The 19,658-nt window shown below is 32.0% G+C and overlaps 3 protein-coding genes across 5 annotated transcripts in view; 1 reads left to right on the forward strand and 2 right to left on the reverse strand.

Annotated features, from left to right (window-relative positions):
- Positions 1-6,862, reverse strand: part of LOC148623295 (ATP-binding cassette sub-family B member 10, mitochondrial-like) — a 39,643-nt gene extending 32,781 nt beyond the window's left edge. Inside the window, exons 1-5 of the mRNA XM_088565045.1 lie at positions 6,350-6,862; positions 3,447-3,650; positions 1,737-1,939; positions 895-1,029; positions 75-221 (exon numbers count right to left, since the gene is read on the reverse strand). Coding sequence (XP_088421171.1) covers positions 75-221; positions 895-1,029; positions 1,737-1,939; positions 3,447-3,650; positions 6,350-6,647 — 987 coding nt within the window. The 5' untranslated portion in view covers positions 6,648-6,862. The remainder of the gene's footprint in view (positions 1-74; positions 222-894; positions 1,030-1,736; positions 1,940-3,446; positions 3,651-6,349) is intronic.
- Positions 6,863-7,046: 184 nt separating this feature from the next.
- LOC148623296 (ribonuclease P/MRP protein subunit POP5-like) lies at positions 7,047-15,921 on the forward strand. Of its 2 annotated transcripts, XM_088565049.1 has the most exons (5): positions 7,047-7,158; positions 11,418-11,554; positions 11,909-12,046; positions 13,089-13,172; positions 15,613-15,921. In XM_088565049.1, exons 1-5 carry the CDS (start codon positions 7,139-7,141, stop codon positions 15,714-15,716), a joined length of 483 nt encoding a protein of 160 aa, XP_088421175.1. In that variant the 5' UTR covers positions 7,047-7,138; the 3' UTR covers positions 15,717-15,921. The 2 variants fall into 2 exon arrangements, with proteins under 2 accessions (XP_088421175.1, XP_088421176.1); XM_088565050.1 differs by lacking the exon at positions 11,909-12,046.
- A 1,894-nt stretch (positions 15,922-17,815) lies between these two features.
- The window catches only part of LOC148623297 (kynurenine 3-monooxygenase-like), a 58,228-nt gene continuing 56,385 nt past the window's right edge, over positions 17,816-19,658 (reverse strand). For both annotated transcript variants that reach the window (XM_088565047.1, XM_088565048.1), the window contains one exon: positions 17,816-18,047. In XM_088565047.1, the coding sequence (XP_088421173.1) occupies positions 17,904-18,047 (144 nt within the window). In that variant the 3' untranslated portion in view covers positions 17,816-17,903. The remainder of the gene's footprint in view (positions 18,048-19,658) is intronic.

The raw sequence follows: 19,658 nt of genomic DNA on the forward strand, positions 1-19,658 counted from the left end.
AGCCTGCCTCAAAAATTCTTTCAAAGCATATTCAAAAGCTTATAGGTTCAGTTCATACATTGTTTTTTACTTACTGAGCCAAAGTAAGCAGCCCTCATCAAAGCTTCTCTGTAGGATAGTTTCATCACATGCCCTATTCCAGAATTGTACCTATTTTCTTCTGTTTTCTCATGACCAAAGGCTCTAACTGTCCTTATATTACTGATTTTCTCTTCTGCAATCTAAAACAATAGTTAAGGTAACCACAGTTATAGTTAACTTGAAAGTTGAGGCAAAGAAATCCAAGACAGATACGTTAAATAACATATGTTTAATACAAAGGAGAAAGTTCATAATTTGGTTGTTTTTGAAAATTTGATTAAAGCTGATTTCTAGGTAGGAGTATATTAAAATGTTTGCAAACACTGAATATCAGATGTTTGTGACGAGATTTATGACATAATACCAGAAAAACAATAATGAATTCTTTCTTGTTGTTTCCATATGTTTCTTTGATGATATATTCTGTCACAAGACCATTGTGTTACCATCAATGACAGTATAAATTATTTTTGTTTTTTTAAATGTTTTGACAAAAAATATCAGGCAGCAAGAACAACTGAAAGATTTTCAAGTTCCCTTCTGGATCCTGTCCATTTCAATATTTTTCTATGTATTTAAAACTGTGCAAAGTTTCAGTAATATAGGATACATACTTATGTACAATAGATTACACAACATAGGTACCTTCAACAAAGTGAAAACTTCATTTGTTAGACCTGCTCTCAAAACTGGTGATGCAAATAAAAACAGACTTCTTCTTTGCAAAAGTGATTACAAATATGGCAAGATACTATTCATGGACCTGTTTCTTTCCATTTTTTTTTCACAACTTTTATAGGACCTGAATATTACCTGTGTGGTGTTGGCTAGAGCATCTTGTACTTGCTTGGTAATGTCCCTCAAAAATCTACCGTAATATCTGGACATAATAGTTACTGGTGGCACTATACATAGGGCTATAATAGTCAACTTAGGAGAGACATACATCTGCATAATAAAAAAAACCTCATTAGTTAAGATATTCACATTTGCATATATACACACACACACAAATATGTTTATGTAAAAGCATGAACTTACAATTACAGACAAATTAAACAAATAGATTGTATTAATTAAATAATTAATTACAATTTGTTATAAACATCTGGAAATATTCTGTGCTCAACCAACTTAATATCCTTCCTTGTCAAACCACAGACCAACCTCATGAACTTCCCATCATTCCTTGCACCAGTTGGTTGGGCAATAGACCACAGACCATCCTTATGACTTGCAATAATTCCTTGCCCGCCAGTTTGCTGAGCAATAAACCACAGATCATCCTTATAACTTTCCATCATTCCTCGTCCACTAGACAACTGGGTAATAGACTTCAGACCATCCTTATGACTTCCCATCATTCATTGCACCAGTTGGCTGTGCAATAGACAACTGACCATCCTTAAGACTTCCCATCATTCATTGCACCAGTTGGATGTGCAATAGACAACAGACCATCCTTATGACTTCCCATCATTCATTGCACCTGTTGGCTGTGCAATAGACAACAGACAATCCCTATGAATTCCCATCATTCCTTGCCCATAAGTTGGCTGGTCATACACCACAGACCCTCTTCATGACTTACCATCATTACAAGTTCACTTTTGGCCTGTGCAATACTAAAACCTCAGACGATTCTTTTGACTTACCATCATTCCTAATCCACCAATTGCCTGGGCAATAGATCTTAAACCATCAGATATATTTTGAGTAACAGACTGTCCAACTACAACTGTATCAGCAGACAATCTGTTTACTAGTTCCCCTGTTTTGGTTTTGTCAAAGAAAGCTACTTCCTGTTGTATAACAGAGGAGAACAACCTCTTCCTTAAGTTGTTAATTATACTATTACCTACAACAACAAAAAACATAGTACATGTATAAGTTTCAGATAACAGTCTGAAAACGAAATACCTTGTTTATTGGCAGGCTGCCTCCTGTTAAAGATTTGATACTATGGAGGATACCTGTATATCTCGGCCTTCATGGCAGGGTGGGGCTCCTGTTAGAGATTTTATACTATGGAAAATACCCGTACAATTTATATCTCAGCCTTCATGGCAAGGTTGGCTCCTTTTAAAAATTTAGCACTATAAAGTGATACTGGTGTATCACAGCTTTCATAGCAGAGAGATTTAATACTATGGTGTAATACTAGTAAATCACAGCCTTCATGGCAGGGTGGTCTCCTATTAGAGATTTGATACAATGGAATTCTACAATTGTACATGACAGTCTTCATGGCAGGGTGGTCTCCTGGTAAAATTTGGTACTATTGTGTGACATATTACAGCTGTCATGGCATGGTGGTCTCCTGGTACTATTGTGTGATATATTAGAGCTGTCATGGCATGGTGATTCTTGTTGAACATTTGATACTATGGTATGTTACAATAATAATATCAAACTTCATGGCAAAGTGGACTTTCGCTAAAGATTTGATACTATCATATGAATATAGCAGCCTTATGACATGGTAGACTCCTGTGGAAAATTTGATGCTACGGTATGATATATATATTAAAGCCTTAATGGCAGAGCCAAAGAGGTCTCCTGATAGTTAGCCTTAACAATGAAAGACAATAATCCATTAAAATTGCTTGCATGGTGGGGTCAAATAAAAAGTGCCTTTATTTCTGGCATAGCCCTAACATTCTTCATGGCATGTTGGTCTCCTGTGGAAGATTTGATACTATGGTATGATTTATATTATAGTCTTAATGGCCGAGGCAGGGTGGTCTCCTGTAAAAAATTTGATACTACAGTATGATACATTACAGACTTCATGGCATGACAGTCTCCAAATGGTCGGGAAAGAATTTATCATTTTCAGCATCTATTACAAGTATTGAAGGTGTTAATGGGCCATTCATTAACATTCTAAGTATGAGAACTTGAACTTTAATGGGCCATTTTCAGCTTCAGTGGGCAAATGGCCCACTGCCACTGCCTTTCCTATTCAATGAGTCTTCTGTTGAAGATTTGATTCTATATTGTAATATTTAATGTATAACAGCCATCATGGCATGTTGGTCTACTGTTGAAGTGTTGAAACTATAATGTAATTTATCATGGCCTTAATGAAATAGATGTTAAAACCAAGAAAATTTATACCCCATTCAAAGATAACAGATCAAATCTTAGTTTAATTAGAAATTTCAAAACAAAAACAAAATTTAGACCCCTGATGTCTAAAAAGTTCAAATGGCTTCACTGTAATGATTTCTAACAAAAGAGCATGGTAAAACTAAATTTAAAGTACATGAACTGCATATTTTCCATAATTTTGAAATAAAAATTGAAGTACAATGTACAATGTACCTGTATATTTATATATGCAAGCAGTCAATGCAACTTACCAGCCCAGGTCATCAAGAAAACTCTTCCAAAGTTAGCTGCAGCACCAACCAGAAACACACCAACCATGATCTTACAGAATGAAGTTAATCTTTCTTTCATCTTATCATGATCTGATGGCGTATATATAATGTCAATAACTTTCCCAATACAGAAAGGCACAGCCATAGTAACACTACTGGATATAACTAATAGCAAGACACCTCCTACAATACAATGTTACATGCATTTGTTACAGTAGGAATTAGGAATCATATCTAGGATTCAGTGAATAGGAGAAGTGACTTTCCCTTCCAGGAGTGATAGGGAGAAGTGAGTCTGGAATGGGGAAATTCTGTCCTGTAGCCTACTATGAAGTAAAATTTTCCTCCATGGTTCAATTTTCATCAATGGAGAACCATATCTGTCCTGTCCATGTAACAGTAGGAATTGGAATTCATATCTGTCCTGTCCATGTTACAGCAGGAAATGAAATTCATATCTGTCCTGTCCATGTTACAGTAGGAATTGGAATTCATATCTGTCCTGTCCATGTAACAGTGGGAATTGGAATTCATATCCGTCCTGTCCATGTAACAGTGGGAATTGGAATTCATATCTGTCCTGTCCATGTTACAGTAGGAATTGGAATTCATATCTGTCCTGTCCATGTCACAGTAGGAAATAAAATTCATATCTGTCCTGTCCATGTAATAGTAGGAATTGGAATTCATATCTGTCCTGTCCATGTTACAATAGGACTTGGAATTCATACCTGTCCTGGATATATTACAGAAGGAATTGGAATTCATACCTGTCCTGTCTATGTTACAATAGGAATTGGAATTTATACCTGCCCTGTCCATGTTACAGTAGGAATTGGAATTCATATATGCCCCAAAAAGGTTCTGGATTCCACGGGGTTCAAATTTGTACTGCAACATTGCATACATGTATGTTGCGTTCTTGGTTCATTGGCATAATATTAACATGGTATTCATATTGTTAAAAACTTGTTGTTTCTATATAAATAACAATGGGTCCATAATTTTCAAAGCAAACAGACAAAACAGTTTCGTACTAATAATAAGAGTTTAGATTTTTAAATTCTTATAGTCAATTTTCCATTTTTCTGCAGTATATAAATATACAGTGTAGCATCCCATTATCAAAATGATCATGGGTAAAAAATAAGAGCTTGTCAAAGTTAGACAATTTGTTTTGTGCTGGAATAAATGTCTCACAGAAACAAAAAAGGAAGTGTCCAATACACAGAAGCAAGGATACATGAATGAACCTCAAAGCTTGAAAGATACGTGTATTCCTTAAAACTGTCAACATCAAGAACGTATTTCTCAGAATTTTGGTGCTAGAATTATTGTCTCATTAGTGTTTCCTTTACTCACATATACATTTTACTAGCAACATCATTTAAACAGGCGTAGGCTTTAAGGGGCATCGCCACATCAGGTACTAATGTAGAACAGCAATATTTTTTTAAAACGAAGTAAAATTCAAATTATCATACAATCACAATATTGGTATTGAGTTTTCAAACTTTATCTGTTCCTTCATTAAAACAGCATATTAAAATCACATTTGCATGAAACTGAAGTGACATGAAGAAAATGAAAGATGTACATCCTGTAACATTACCCGCACAACAAAATACTGGCACCACTCTCCGCAAATAAAGAAAAATAAGTAAATGTATTTATAAGAAAAGATATTTTCTATTTTCTAATAGTAAACAGGATTGGAATCACACTTTAAAGTAATGGTCATATCATAATATATAACAGATAAATGAACCAATTTTTACAATTTGATCAGGTTACAAAGTCATACACATGTACATATATATTAGAAATCTGAGTTTGTTTGCCTTAGTATCTGATTGTTCTATTACTTTTTGCTTTGAGTGCATTTGCCTGTAATTTAAGTAGAGTAAGACTATTTTATTCATTTATTTTGATATTGTGAATTATCACTGCAAGAAGAAAAATATATATTTTGTAAAAGCTTTTTGTTGTAGCGGGTAATTCTTTTTTCTTAAATTTGGAAGCATATTGCAATGTATGCTGTGTAGTATGCAAGCACTTACTTTTTGTATACACACATGTACATGTATGTAGATCAATCATGTTGCAAATAGTAATTTCATACTTTCATTAATATATATTTGTGCCATCATGATTTATATAAATAATTTTATCATCAAAAATTGAAAGTCTAAGATTTTCTTAAAAAAGGCCAAAAAGATCAATCATCTAATTATTATCAAGTAAAATTAAATGAATTGTCAATTACAACAGATGACTGTGACTGCGTGTGATTATCTTTTAATGTTCTTGTTCTTATAATCACATGTGAGTAGTAATTCAATCCCGTCCGTATGAGACCCGACAGGGTAGTCAAGGACGTTAAAAAACCCCTTAATTAGTTATTAATTCAATTAAACATGTTACAATTGACCACCCACATGAGAATATCTACAAGACCTGTAAGTTCAATGAACATATAAATTCCTGCAGTGTTAAAATAATGAGTAAAAATTACTTAAATGATTTGTTTTTGTCAACTTATTGACAACATAAGTAATGTAACTTAGTAAAAAAAGTGTTTCAGTGATTTAAAATAGATTCAGGATTTCTAATTCATGGGCAGTCACACCCATATTTTTCTTAATGCAGCAACCAATGCTCCTTTGAAACTGTAAACGTTTATGTAGATATATTTAGTGGGGAATAGAACCAGGGCAAACGGACCCTGGCCAAACAAACTCAGGGGGAAACATGTTACTAGGGCAAACAGACCCAATAATGTACATGTACACTAGGTTTGGGAGTGTATACTGTAATATAAAGTCCCTGACTATAGATGCACCAAATGCATTTGAGGGAATATTTTGGAACTTTAGACATACCTGTCAATTTAATTTTTTCTGGCTTGGCCAGAGAGAACAAACGCTTCACTTCATAAGTTCTCCTGCTTAGATTTTCTGGACCTTTATCATTTAAAGTCTTTACACTTTTATGTCGTTTGAAAAATTGTGTAAAATTCTGCCTTAAATTTCTGGTTTGAGCACTTTGCCTGCATAGGGTAGCACTAAGTCTTGCACAGATGAATTTTCGATTGTAACGAAAAGTTCCGCAATTTTTAAATAGTGTAGTAGCATTCATTGTTAATGATCTTAATCTGATGAAATCACGAATATAAAACATGGAATCAGAGAAACATTCCGACAACTTAAAAAAAAAAACAAAAAGAATAACCGAATAAAAAATACCCTTAGCCTCAATTAAACATTATTATTGATTTGATGGAAGTCGAAATATCGAATTTAGCGACATGAAATGTTCATTAAAAACATATGTCCAAATCCTGTTTTCTTCTCGTATTCATGGGCGCTGACATTTTGAAAACACAATTTGTTACTGACGATCCCGTATAATCTTAGTTTATCTTATCTAAATATGAGAAAAAATTTAAACAACTAGAATCTAAGCATTTTTACAAAGATTTGCGCAAATTCTCAATGGTATTAAATATTAAAAAAAACTCGAGGATCAGCTATTTTTTAATAGAAAGTCCCTGTTCAGACAAAGTACAACTGTGTTGAACTGAGATCGGGATTTGAATCTTCGGTCTTTTTTTTGCTGCTAGCAAAACAATTTATTATTATATTAAGCTCTTATTTTATTTTACTTTATATATGGTTCGCTTCAAGAACAGGTAATTATCTATCCAGAAGCTCTTTTTAATCATTTACATATTTAAAATTATTTGAAATTCCTCAGCAGAGGAATATATTTCCTCATAAATGACATTATACAATAGGAGAGTTCTTCGTGATGTCATCACTTACCTGTGATTTGGTTTTGGTTGGCAAAAAAGTCCATTGAGTGGCATATGGTATCAACTTTAAATCATCATAACTTTTTCATTTTTAAAGATAATTGAAAAATTCTTTTGGTTCCCAATATTGCAAATAAAATTCCTTTAATCCATGGAATTTAAAAATAAATATTCAGTAATTAGACTATATGTACATAAGATTTTAATTAACATTTTATACAAAAATAGAGGTTGACATGTAAACATTACTACAAATTTATTTTTCAAGTAAAAGAGTTATAAATTCACATACATAATATGAAATATTTTATCTAAATGAAACATTTTACAGAACCGAAATTGGATATTAAATAAGAAAGTTTTGAAAATTGGGATTCTAATTGTGAAATAGGAGAGTTCGCCAATTTTGTGGAGTCGAATTTATGTGACTTGGCTGAAAATGGAAAATCCCATTTTTTGCATTTTTTGATAAATTCTGACTATGAAAATTGCCAAAAACCATCTAAAGAACCCCAGAAGTATGAATTGTGATAGTACTAAACAGAAAATACCATATAAGCTGTTTTTTACTGAAGCATTAATACTCTAGGGGTTGTGACATTGAGAAATATGTCAATTTAAGCGATTTTTAGGTGGGGTAGGGGTACATTATTTTCATTTTACCGCAAAATCCTAAGTATCACCGCAACTTTCTTGGTACCATTGTAAAGCTGAGACATTGGGGTACACTATTGGTCTTAAATTTATTTAGTTTGTTCTCACATGCCATCCCAGGAAGGCTTAGATGCTCTAACAATTGAGTAAAAAAAATCTTGGCTTTTTGACCCAGTGGTGTACAAATATAGGTTTATACTGGAAAAGAATCCGAGAATATCTTTGGGGACAAATTGATTCGTTAATGGGAGATATAAAGGTACCTAAAAATTTTCATAGCATTTTTGCATATACTGGCTTTCTTGTAATTTTTATACATATATTCTTGAGAAAAAAATTGAAAATGATGCATCTGAAAGATCAGATAACAAATTATTGAATTTATTAAATATATATAAGGCGTTAATAAATGGTGAAGTAAGTTTGCTGTGGTGTCATCCTATGTATTTTTCCATAGTGACTATCTATGTTAAAATATTAAAGAAGGTTGTTTATTGTTAGTAAAAATCTTCACCAAAACAATGTTAATTCATGGTTTTCTAGTATTGAACTTGCTCTTAAATTAAGCATTTAAAGTGTGTGAAACAAAAAAATGTAGTGTACAACAATTTACAGAAGTGATCACTGACAAGTTGTATATATAGCCAATATCTCCTGTCTTGGAATGCTCATCAAGATAAGGTCTTTTACAATCTGAATATGTACTTTCCTAAATGAATTCCGCAGAGAGTGAAGTAACTAAAGAGCGCTTTGTTGTGTACTAATCACATGACTGTTCTGACTTTATTAAAAATCTTGTAATGTTATGAAAGTAAATGTGTTACAGTGACTTTCCTACAACCATGACACTCTTTTGTTACCAATCTGCTGAACAATACAAAGGATTGACAAAGCTATTGGGACATTTAAATTGACCAGTTGCTATTGTAAGAGTTGATGAATAGGTAGCCACTCACCCATGAAAATTTACCCCAGGTCAGGTGTAAGGCAGTCAATACTACTTTCACATCATATGGAATTTTCTCAGCTTGTGAATATTACAATGTGTTTTGAGGGAATTAAATGTGTGGTTTTTTTTTTACAAAATTGGTATTTTTTTGTACTTGCTAACACAGGAAAAGTACTAATGTGGAAAACTATTGGTTGTGAATATTGTGTATATTTTTCCAAGAAAAAAAAAGCTTTAAACCCACAGGCCCCCAAGTGGATAGCAAATATGAAATAGCAAATTAAAGTAAAATGGTAACGCTTTCATGGGATGAACAATAACTTGAAGTTACAATGTTATGCTACTATTTATTTGAATTTCCCATCTTAGAGCTGAATCCATTGAATACTGGTTTTTAAATATATACATTGAAATATACTCCTTCAAAGCATCTACTTTAACAATAGTTCGGATTCTTATAAATTTCTTGCACATATTTTCACATTATTTAAAATATACATGTACAAAAAGTATATATAGTTCTGATGAAATTTAATGCACTTCATGCAATAAGTGTAATTCCAATAAAATAATTTTTCACATAAAACTCAAATCAGAGCTGTAAATCATAGCCCTTAATCCAGAACAACAATTACAATGAAATATTCTCTATAAAATTCCAGTTACATGTATATCATTGCATGTAATCCCAAGCTGTACTTCCAATGAAAAAAAAAAACAATGAATCCAAATCTTTAATTTAAAAATAATCATTGCACTAGATCCCAAACTACAGTTTAAAAAATGCACTAAATCCCAAACTATTACATTTGAATGAAAATCATTGCACTTTAATAATCCACAAAAGTTTCAAGGAAAACAGCATTTAAATCCAAAGCTATAAATTCAATGAACTGCACTTAATCCAAAGAAGTTTCAATGTAAATAACACTTATTCCAAATCTTAAATTTCATTGAAAATCATTACACTTATAATCCCAAATTATAATTTCTATCTAACTCAATGCACTAAATCCCAAACTATAACACAAATGAAAATTATTATTAACATGATACTTAATCCCAAACTATGAAAACCAGTGCAGTTCATCTGAAACATCATAATTCCAGTGGAAATCCTTCACAATTAATAAAGCACTTAATTCACTTTTAAGCTTACTCATACTCAAAATTGAATAAAGTAAACTCATAGCACTCTTTCAGAAATTATTATTCACTGAATCTCAAACTGTTTGCATTTTGTATAACACTTGTTCCTTAACTATAGTATGAATCACATAGTTTCCACTAAAAGGGCACCTTGGTAGGCCTTTTCCAGTTTTATGAAGGCAGGAATAAATATTAATTGAGGTCTCATTTTTATAATAATATACAAGACTTCTGTGCAATGTAGTTAAGATAAAATAAATACTTTAATATACTATTCCAAATCACGGTTTTCAACCTTGTCAACAAAATACAAAACAAAATATAATTTATTAAATTTGAACTCCCCTCTAGGTAGCTGCTTCAGATTTAAATAACTAGGAGCTAGCTATGAAAAGATTCATAGGTGAGTATTCATCTAAGCTTACAATAACAACTGGTCAGTTAAAATGTCCCAATAGCTTTGTCAATCCTTTGTATTGTTCAGCAGATTGGTAATAAAAGAGTCTCATGGTTGTAGGAAAGTCACTGTAACTATTTTTGAAGGGTTGAAACTTCATTTGAGGTATTAGATCAACTTCGCAAATTTAAAGATTTGTATGACTCTGTAGATAGTTATGACTATACAAATTGCCACATACACTTATTAAAGAAAAGTTGTCACATCAAATTTTCTTCTGATAAATTTGGTTCTCAATTTATTTCTTGTAATGACTACAATGCATTTTTCAGTGATTCAAGATGAGATAAACACATCGATTGGACATATTTAGATATGATCAATGCTTTGAATTTTTTTGATTTGGTAATGTGCTACACAGACAGGTTATTGGTATTACAGTGGGTACTAATTGTGATCCTAACATAGCCGAACTATTTCACTACTGTTACCAATCATGGTTCATGGCTAAACTCCTTAAAGATCTTCCTATACATGATCTGTTATTTAAATTTATCAACTGCACTTATTTCATTTATCAAAAAAGATGAGATTTTCAAATAACTGTGAATTAATTGAACCTTGTTTTCACAAAGCCATCCTATGTCCTTTTAAAAATTTCATGCCAGCACTATCAAATATTTATTCGTGATCAAGTGGTAAAGAGATGGATTGTTAAGATTACTGTACACTATAAATTTACAGATTTTGCTTCTTAAATGTTAAATGTAATACAGAGAGACTTGTAGCATTGTAATGCAACATTGTTTTTTTTTCAATTACATCTACATATAGTATATACATAAAAGAATTGTATTTGTGTATCAGTGATATTGTATTGGAATGGCAAAATGCAAGTTAGAGGTTAGACTATGTGCACTCTTCCAAATAAGTCTATAAGATGATGATGTACATGATATGGATATTGTTGATGAAAGTCTTTTATAGGTATGTTGTTTGTGAGGTGAACTGTGAAGGGAAGAGGCCAAGTTTTACAGAATATGAGTTTTATATGAGTTTACGAGAAGCTGTGACAAAACACCATGGTGACTATGGAACAGGATGTATAATGACTTCCCTCTCAGGTAGAGTACCTGACTTATGATTACAATTACGTCCAGTAGTTATGATAGTACCTTTACATGGAGTGTTTAAGCATACATGTACATGTTTCATATCAATTAACAACATTATTGTTTACTCTGACAAGTTTATATTTACCAGTATGTTTTGTAGAATTTACTGCTATATAATGGCTGTTTCCCTTTGCAAAATTATTTCAAGTTTTTAGTTTTTTTAGTTCCTAAATACCTACCTTTCTTCGCAAAACTAAGATGATAAAGGCAGTCATAATGATATAAATAATGAGTGATAAATGACATAAAAAGTTCTCATTGTTTGATTTGTCTTTATGTTTAGAGTTTGATGTGTCTTTTCAGTAAAGCATTTTAACTTGAACACCGGTATAATTATCATACGGGTGAAGAGAGGATGTCATCTGATGATTCAGGCAACTTTAACATTTATTACAAAGATTAAAGATTTTGATGTTATGTTTCATACAGTTCATACAGGAGGTATTTAAGTACCATTCTGTGTAAGAATCAGGTGATGGGTGGCACATCATTTTTATCATTTTAGTCTTTTTTGCCTTAATGTATTCACTACATCTAGAAAGCAACTGAAAAGTTACTAAAACTTATCCTGAGGCATTTGTGACTTAAGATATTTTTTGACTGCTTATATAGGGAAAAAGTGTGGAAAATTTTTCCCATCATTTTTCCATAGTGCATTTCAACTAAAATCTTAAAATGGCAAACTTTACAAACATTTTATGTACATTTCTGGAGGTTATAAGGTATACATACTTGGATAATGCAATTAAATCCCTGCATGCCACACCTAACACGCATTTTCCCTGATTTTTAGACCGAGAAGCACTTAATTTTAGAAAGTACATCTTGAGGGAAGTAAACAAATAGTAATAACAAAGTTTACATGTTTGGTTTTTAATGCACATGTTTTAGATATTTCTTTCTACATAACAGTGCTGAAAAACTGAATATGGTTGAGATATAATCCTTGGATACTCTTGTCACTAAGAATCTCATCTGCATATTGTAAACAATATATGATAGTTATAAAACACCATCATTATAACACATAATTAAGAACACTATTTTCATGAAAATATTGAAATAATTGTAGATCCATCAAAAGTGCCACGCTGTAGTTTTCTGGTCAAGGGGAGATAATTTGTGATGAATTCATATTAAATCTAGGATAAGTTGTGGTTACCTCTATTTCTGTATAAAAGTGTAAAAGCTCACAATGTCATAAATTTTGAATCAAATCTACAAAAAAATGAAAACCTTATCAAACAAGTTATTATACCTTGAAATATTATTACACTTGTGATGTTGTGATATATTTATTGATGTATTTTTTGGATGAACGTCTACCCTTAACAGTTTTTCTGTAGGCATTTTTTTAAATATGAGAAAAAGTTATGGATTTTAATTTATACAATCACTCTACATTAATGATTTTACAGTCACTTCAATGACAATTTATAATGTTATGAGGTCAGTATAACACTAGCTTCCTTCTGTTTATCAGGTACATTAAAGTCATGTCAGAAGTTCCTTATAAGGTATCATCAGAAACAATTGGCTTATTCACTAAAACAGTGTAATACTAAAGGTATATTCAGTTTGTATATGTTTGAGATATGCTTTACAATCAATATACATTGTAAAATTTATCATTAAAGCTTATTATCTTATTATTTTGCTATCACAATGTGCCATACATGTACAATATAGTTTTGTGTTCTCAACCAATCAGTTTACTGACTGGTCACATAGATCAGTATTTGGAAGCAGACAAATCTCTGTGCTTACAGACAAATCTCGGTGTGCTACAAAACAGTTTTGTGGATAAGTGATGGCATCACCTTGTCATTGTTGTTAGTTAACTCTTGTTTGTATACAATAACTTGAGTAAGACTTATCTGATCTTTTTGAAATTTTAACACATCATTCAATGGGACATGGAGGATTCTATTTTTTAGTGTTTTTTTGCTCCACCCTCTTTCAAAATAAAGGGCTAAAAGGGGAAAACAGGTGTTATCATTATAATTGATTGAAAAAGTTGATTATTTATTCAATATATTCCTTTTGAAATTGTTTTAAAAAGTTTGTAAACATTGTAGACTTTGGAGTAAAAGGGGTAATTTTTTTATACTCCATTTGCAATATAATGAATTTTTTTATTAGATTTGTTATGAAAATTTATGCCTGCATTTTTCAATCTATTTAGATATCTTTTATAGTTTTCAAGTTACAAGGTGCCAAAATTGGGGAGGGAAAGGGGTCCAATTTTGATTTTTTAAAAATTGAATCCCTTATGAAAACCTGTGTACATTTTTCAGTCAGATTCCAGATATCTCTTATGGTGTTCAAGACCAGGAAGTGCATGCTCCAAAAATCAACGTTTTTTTTATGGGGTGGGGGAGGGTGGTCCAATTTTGAATTTTTTATTTGATTCCCTATAAAAATCTGTTGATCACATTTCAGATATCTCTAAAGGTTTTCAAGTTATAAGGGGTTAAGCTATCAGATTTATATCTCTTACAGGGTTTTATTTATAGGGATAAAGGCAAAGGTATTTGAGTAGGGACCTTAAAGCAGAACTTTCTTTACCTTTAACTGAATTTCAAATTTTGTGCTAATCGTCTCCAAACCAGTTATTGTGTCCATAATGAAATGTACACGGAAAGTCCCTATGCTTAAGTGTGTCAAAAATTTATATTGTGTCCACACTTGCCCCAAGTACACCGAGTTCAACATACTGCGCTATATGAAGCTCTTTATTTATTTAAGGCAAAAAAAGCCAAGTTGTTTCTTGTGTACCCTTCTTAAATAATGAAATGACTCCCATGATCACAACTCTGGGGAAGCTTATATAACATGGCTCTTAGCATGCACTGGGTGCCCTAAAACACACAGGGAACCTGATTTGTGACATATACATATTAAATTTTGTGTAAACCATTTGTAGTCTTTTAGTGGTATTGGGCTGTTGACAATAGGTTTTAAATGTTAACTCAAGTTTTCTTACCACAAGAGGAAGGTTTAGTTGGAGGTTATAATTATTGACCAAAAGAGGCATACAATCAGAATTGTAATGAAACTAAGTATGAACTTCATGTTTCATAACCATTAATTTTTAATTGGGTTTGTTTTTATATATTTCTGATAGACCTGGCTTAAATCTCAATGTAATTTGAATTTGTTCCTAGAGGCCCTAGGGAGTGTTGCTCACCTGAACATCAGATATCTTAGTTCTAAGGCAATGGTTCTTTAGTGGAGACATCAATACCATTAAACTTACAGGCTTTTAGAAAAAGCAATAAAAAAATTAATTGTTAAATCTGTCTATTATAAAAACTTTCAATTAAAAGAAACAAATACACTGACAAAAGTCAAAGGGGACTATGGTTTCCCTCTGTCAGTCTGTTGACTGTCCAGACATTTTTTTTCTTTTGGAATATTGACTTGGTATTTTGTATAGGGATGAGTTATGATTAAAAGCTGTATTTCACATCTGTAAATATTGAGCTTAAGGCCATGTGACCTCTTGCCATCACTTATCAACTGTCATCATCTTTCGTCATTATCTTTTCTGTGTTTTTCAGTCAGATTTCAGATATCTAATCAGTTTTCGAATTATAAGAGGTGAAAAAAATGGACTAATTTTTGGTCCGATTTCAATTTTGTTTTTACTGGATTCCTGCCTGCGTTCATTATTCAGATTTAAGATATCTTATAGTTTTTATTTTTGCACTAATATTGAAAATTTTTACTTGAATTTCAAATTTTGTGCAATATAGTGCCCATACCATAGTGTGTCAAAAACTAATATTGTGTCCACACTTGCTCCAACTGTTCAGGGTTTGACCAGTGCGGTCGTATCATGCTGTGTATATATTATAGTTACTCTAAATAAAAAGGGGAGGGAAATAAATGATATATTATTTTGGCCTCAGTCTATATTGTATACCAAGGGACATTATATTACAATGTATACTCCCTGACATATCAGACAATAAGTATGAAAAAAACTTCTGTTTGTTTTTCAGAGGAAAGGAAAACTGTTAGAGAAATGGTCAGAAAAAGTGATGTAATATTAAAGAAAAACAAGCCAGGAAAACTTTTCCAGAGTGAGGCTACACATGTCATGTGACTCAACAGAGTGATGCTACACATGTCACATGACTCAACAGAGTGATCCTTTGGATTTTACATCCTGTGACTCACGGTGCCTCAAAGTCCCTTGATGTACTTAAAAAACTAGAGAATTAAGATTTGATTTGATTAACAACTGTAGACCAATGAATTAAAAGCATATGACCTGTACATTTAATTTGAGTAAAATTTACAGATTTTTATCTTCATTTTTATATCCACAACTTCATAAATGATAAACATTTTGATACATTTCTCCACTATTTGTCATCTCTGTGTCTACTATACCATTTACATTTTGTTATAAAAATGTATGGACACTGCATTCAAGCTATGTAACTTATCCACATTTTAATTGTGAGATAATTTTGGTTACAGCATAGGTTTCTCATGCAGAATTTATATGGGCTTTCAAAAAGTTGAAATCAGACATTTGCCTTTTATGGTCCAAAATTGAAAAATCTAAAAGCATAAATTTGGCGTATCAAAGAACACAGAGAAATTTAATTCTTGTTGAAATACAGACGACAGAATATATAATGCACTTAGTGCAGCATTGATATGACAACAGTATTCAAACCCTGAACAGTTGGGGCAAATGTGTACACAATATAAGTTTTTGACACACTTAAGCATAGGAACTTATAATTCATGGTAGATACAACAACTGGTCTGGACACAATATAGCATAAAATTTGAAATCCAATGAAAAAAGTTTGTAAATCAGACTAAAAAACAAAGTCGATTTTTTTGGAATGTGGCCCCTTTGACCCCTAATAACTCGAAAAAAAATAAGAGATATCTGAAATCTGATTGAAAGCTGCAGGCAGGGATTTTCATTAGGAATCCAATATTAGAATTTTTTGAAATCTGACCAAAAATTAAAAAGCTGATATTTGGATTTGTGGCCTGAATCCCTCAAACGGTTGAATTCTGCCTTTCAAAGGCAATAAAATTAATAAGAAGTTGTAAAACAATTTTGATTCAAGAAGTCTTTGGTTGGGCTTATCATAAGGATCATTTCAACAATTGAAAGTTTCTTTTAATCTATCATAGTTTTCAAGATACTGACTGAAAACTGAAAAAAAAAAATTTTTTTCCCTTTCAAGAGCAACAACTCTAACAAGGAGTCACCTGACAACTTTTATCCCTCAAGACTTTTGTAGTCCTAATAATAAGGATCATTTCAGCTAATGATGAAATTAATGGCTAAACCTAATGGTTTTGGAGATATATGCGAAAAACTTCTCTATGTTCTATTTTTAGTAACAGTGGCCATGTTTTTTGATAAATCAAAAATCAACACAGTTCTATGCAGGATACACCAAGGAACATTCATACCAAGTTTGGTTCTAATTGATCAAATAATGCCAGACGAGGAGATTTTTGAAAGAAATAACATTAAAAATAGCAACAACAAAAAATGTCAAAAAAGGGCACATCAGTTCTATGCAGGATACCCCTAGGAACATTTGTACCAGGTTTGGTTTCAATTGGTTAGGTAGTGTCAGAGGAGAAGATTTTTGACAGAGGAATCAAGGTAATAGTGGTAATCGAAAGAATGTAATCCAGGGACAACAACCAGACAAGGAAAACAGACATGCACAACAAAGAACATAAAGTAACTAAAATCATGCATACAAAGTAACAAAAGCAAATGAGCAACTAGGACTCCACTAAAAACTGGGAGCATGGACCAGGTGCACCGCTAGGGTAAGCATCCTCTGCTTTTCTAGAAAAACCCGCCGAGTTGCTCATAAAAAGTCAAGTCCGGGGTAGACCAACAAGGAAAGGAAAACTGAAAAACCCCTAAATCAATCCAAGCCTTCCTTTTAAGGAATGGCACCTTGTCGTATAATTTCATAAAGATCCATACACTCTATTTAAGTTATTGTCTGGAAAACAAATGGTCTACACATGCCAGACATCAGCGGAGATAGCATGAAGACAACATTATGACTGCAATTTTTTTAAATCATAAACTTAGTTTTAAAAAACAAAAAACATTACGTCAAAGATGGAGAATAGATGAATAGTGATTGCATATGTTACCTTAAAATATTTAGTTTAGGTAAGTTAAATACATTAAAGTCAATCTTTAGGATGATCTAGACTATTTAATCTAACACCTTCTGTCTACAAAATGTATTAAGTATTGCAACAATATGAAAACTTAATTTGATTGTCAATAAAATTTAATTGTTTGAAGAAATCCAGCAAGATTGTGATGAAGATTTATAGGATCTGATGACTGGTTCAAATATCTAACCAACAGTACACTGCCAATTACCAGGCTTAATCCTACAACTTGAAGACTTGTACTGAGAATCTGTAATATAAACACAGAAAAATACTCAATTATTATAAATCTTCCTTAAAAGCACAATATCCAGAGTTTTGGTGGTAATAAAGTAATATAACTGAAAACAGGGAAGTAAATGTTTTGTTCTTTTATTCACCCAAAATAAGTTGTTCTAATTAGAAGTCAGCATTTTCCATCCTCTCTTAATTTGGTGAACACATTTTGAACTCTTTAATCATTTTGTAAACTGAACAAGTTCAATAAATTGAGAATGTCTGAATTGGAAACAAAGTCATAAGAAAATCCTAATAAAATGGATAATACAGAAAGATTCTACTTTACTATTTTAAAGTTGTAAATTTTATTAAAGCCCATTGAAGGTAACAAAGTCTCCTATGGTTTGGCAAATATCTGCAGTTCAGGTGTTGTGGACAGTCACATAGGGTGATTCACATATACCCCAAATTTTGTTAACTGTAATAGGGTATAAAAAAAATCCCCCATTCAAACATAAAACTGAAAGTTGTTTTGGTTTTCATAAATTCTGTTATCAAACTGCACTGGGCAACAGGACCATATGCTTTGTTATCAAACTGCACTGGGCAACAGGACCATATGTTTTGTTATCAAATTGCACTGGGCAACAGGACCATATGTTTTGTTATCAAACTGCACTGGGCAACAGGACCATATGCTTTGTTATAAAATGAAAGATTGGCAATTATTTGATTAGTTGGTATTCAGCCAGACCAAAGAAAATAAATATAATTATAAACTATCAAAGACCAACTAGAGTCTTGCTGCCCTGCATGTTGTATATTTAAACAAGAACATGTATGCATTAATTTCCAAATTAACTTTTTTATATTTTTTATATTCATGAAATGAAGTTTGTTCCTTTTGTCAATGCAAGTCGGAAGCAGTGTGTTATTGTAAGATATTTCTGGAAAGTTTTATCTCATAGATTAAACACAAACAAACATAATCTGAATTACTCACCTGGAAAGGGCAGTTCATTTTCTGAAATATTGCATTGGATAATCAACCCCAGTCTGACCTTTATTTTGGAACAATATCACAGACATCCATTTGCATTTACTGGTGTTATATAGTTAAATTTTATGAAATGACAGCGACATACCATTACACAATGGCAAGATAAAAAAATGTCCACACCAATCTGTACACAACACCCTAAGAAATGTATGTCCAATGTAAGAATCTGTTACACGGATTTAGAAGTATATAATCAAATCAAAATTCCCCAGTTACCCAACTGAGGAACATTCATACCCAGTTTGATTTATTTTTTTTTAGAAATAATAACATGAAAATAGCAAACAATGTCCAAAAGGGCAATAACTCCAAAGAAGTTCAACTGCATTTTAAGAAAATTTTGCTGTGGATAGATTTCAATTTGGTGAACACTTCTATCCAATGTCAGAATTGTCTATGAGGCTTTTTTATAGCTGATATTTGGCAAAAGAAGGAACATCTAGACCTATTCTAAGAGACTGATGGAAAGGGAAAATTCATGACCAAACTATTACGTCAAACAAGATGACTTCTCATTCCGTATTCTCAACTTTCCCTTCATATATCAATATGACAAAATCCCTTCAGCATATAGAGTTTCAT

The sequence above is a fragment of the Perna viridis genome, chromosome 2 (assembly GCF_037379345.1).
Source record: "Perna viridis isolate PV_CMFRI_1.1 ecotype Kerala chromosome 2, ASM3737934v1, whole genome shotgun sequence".
In the NCBI taxonomy this organism is placed as follows: Eukaryota; Metazoa; Mollusca; class Bivalvia; order Mytilida; family Mytilidae; genus Perna; species Perna viridis.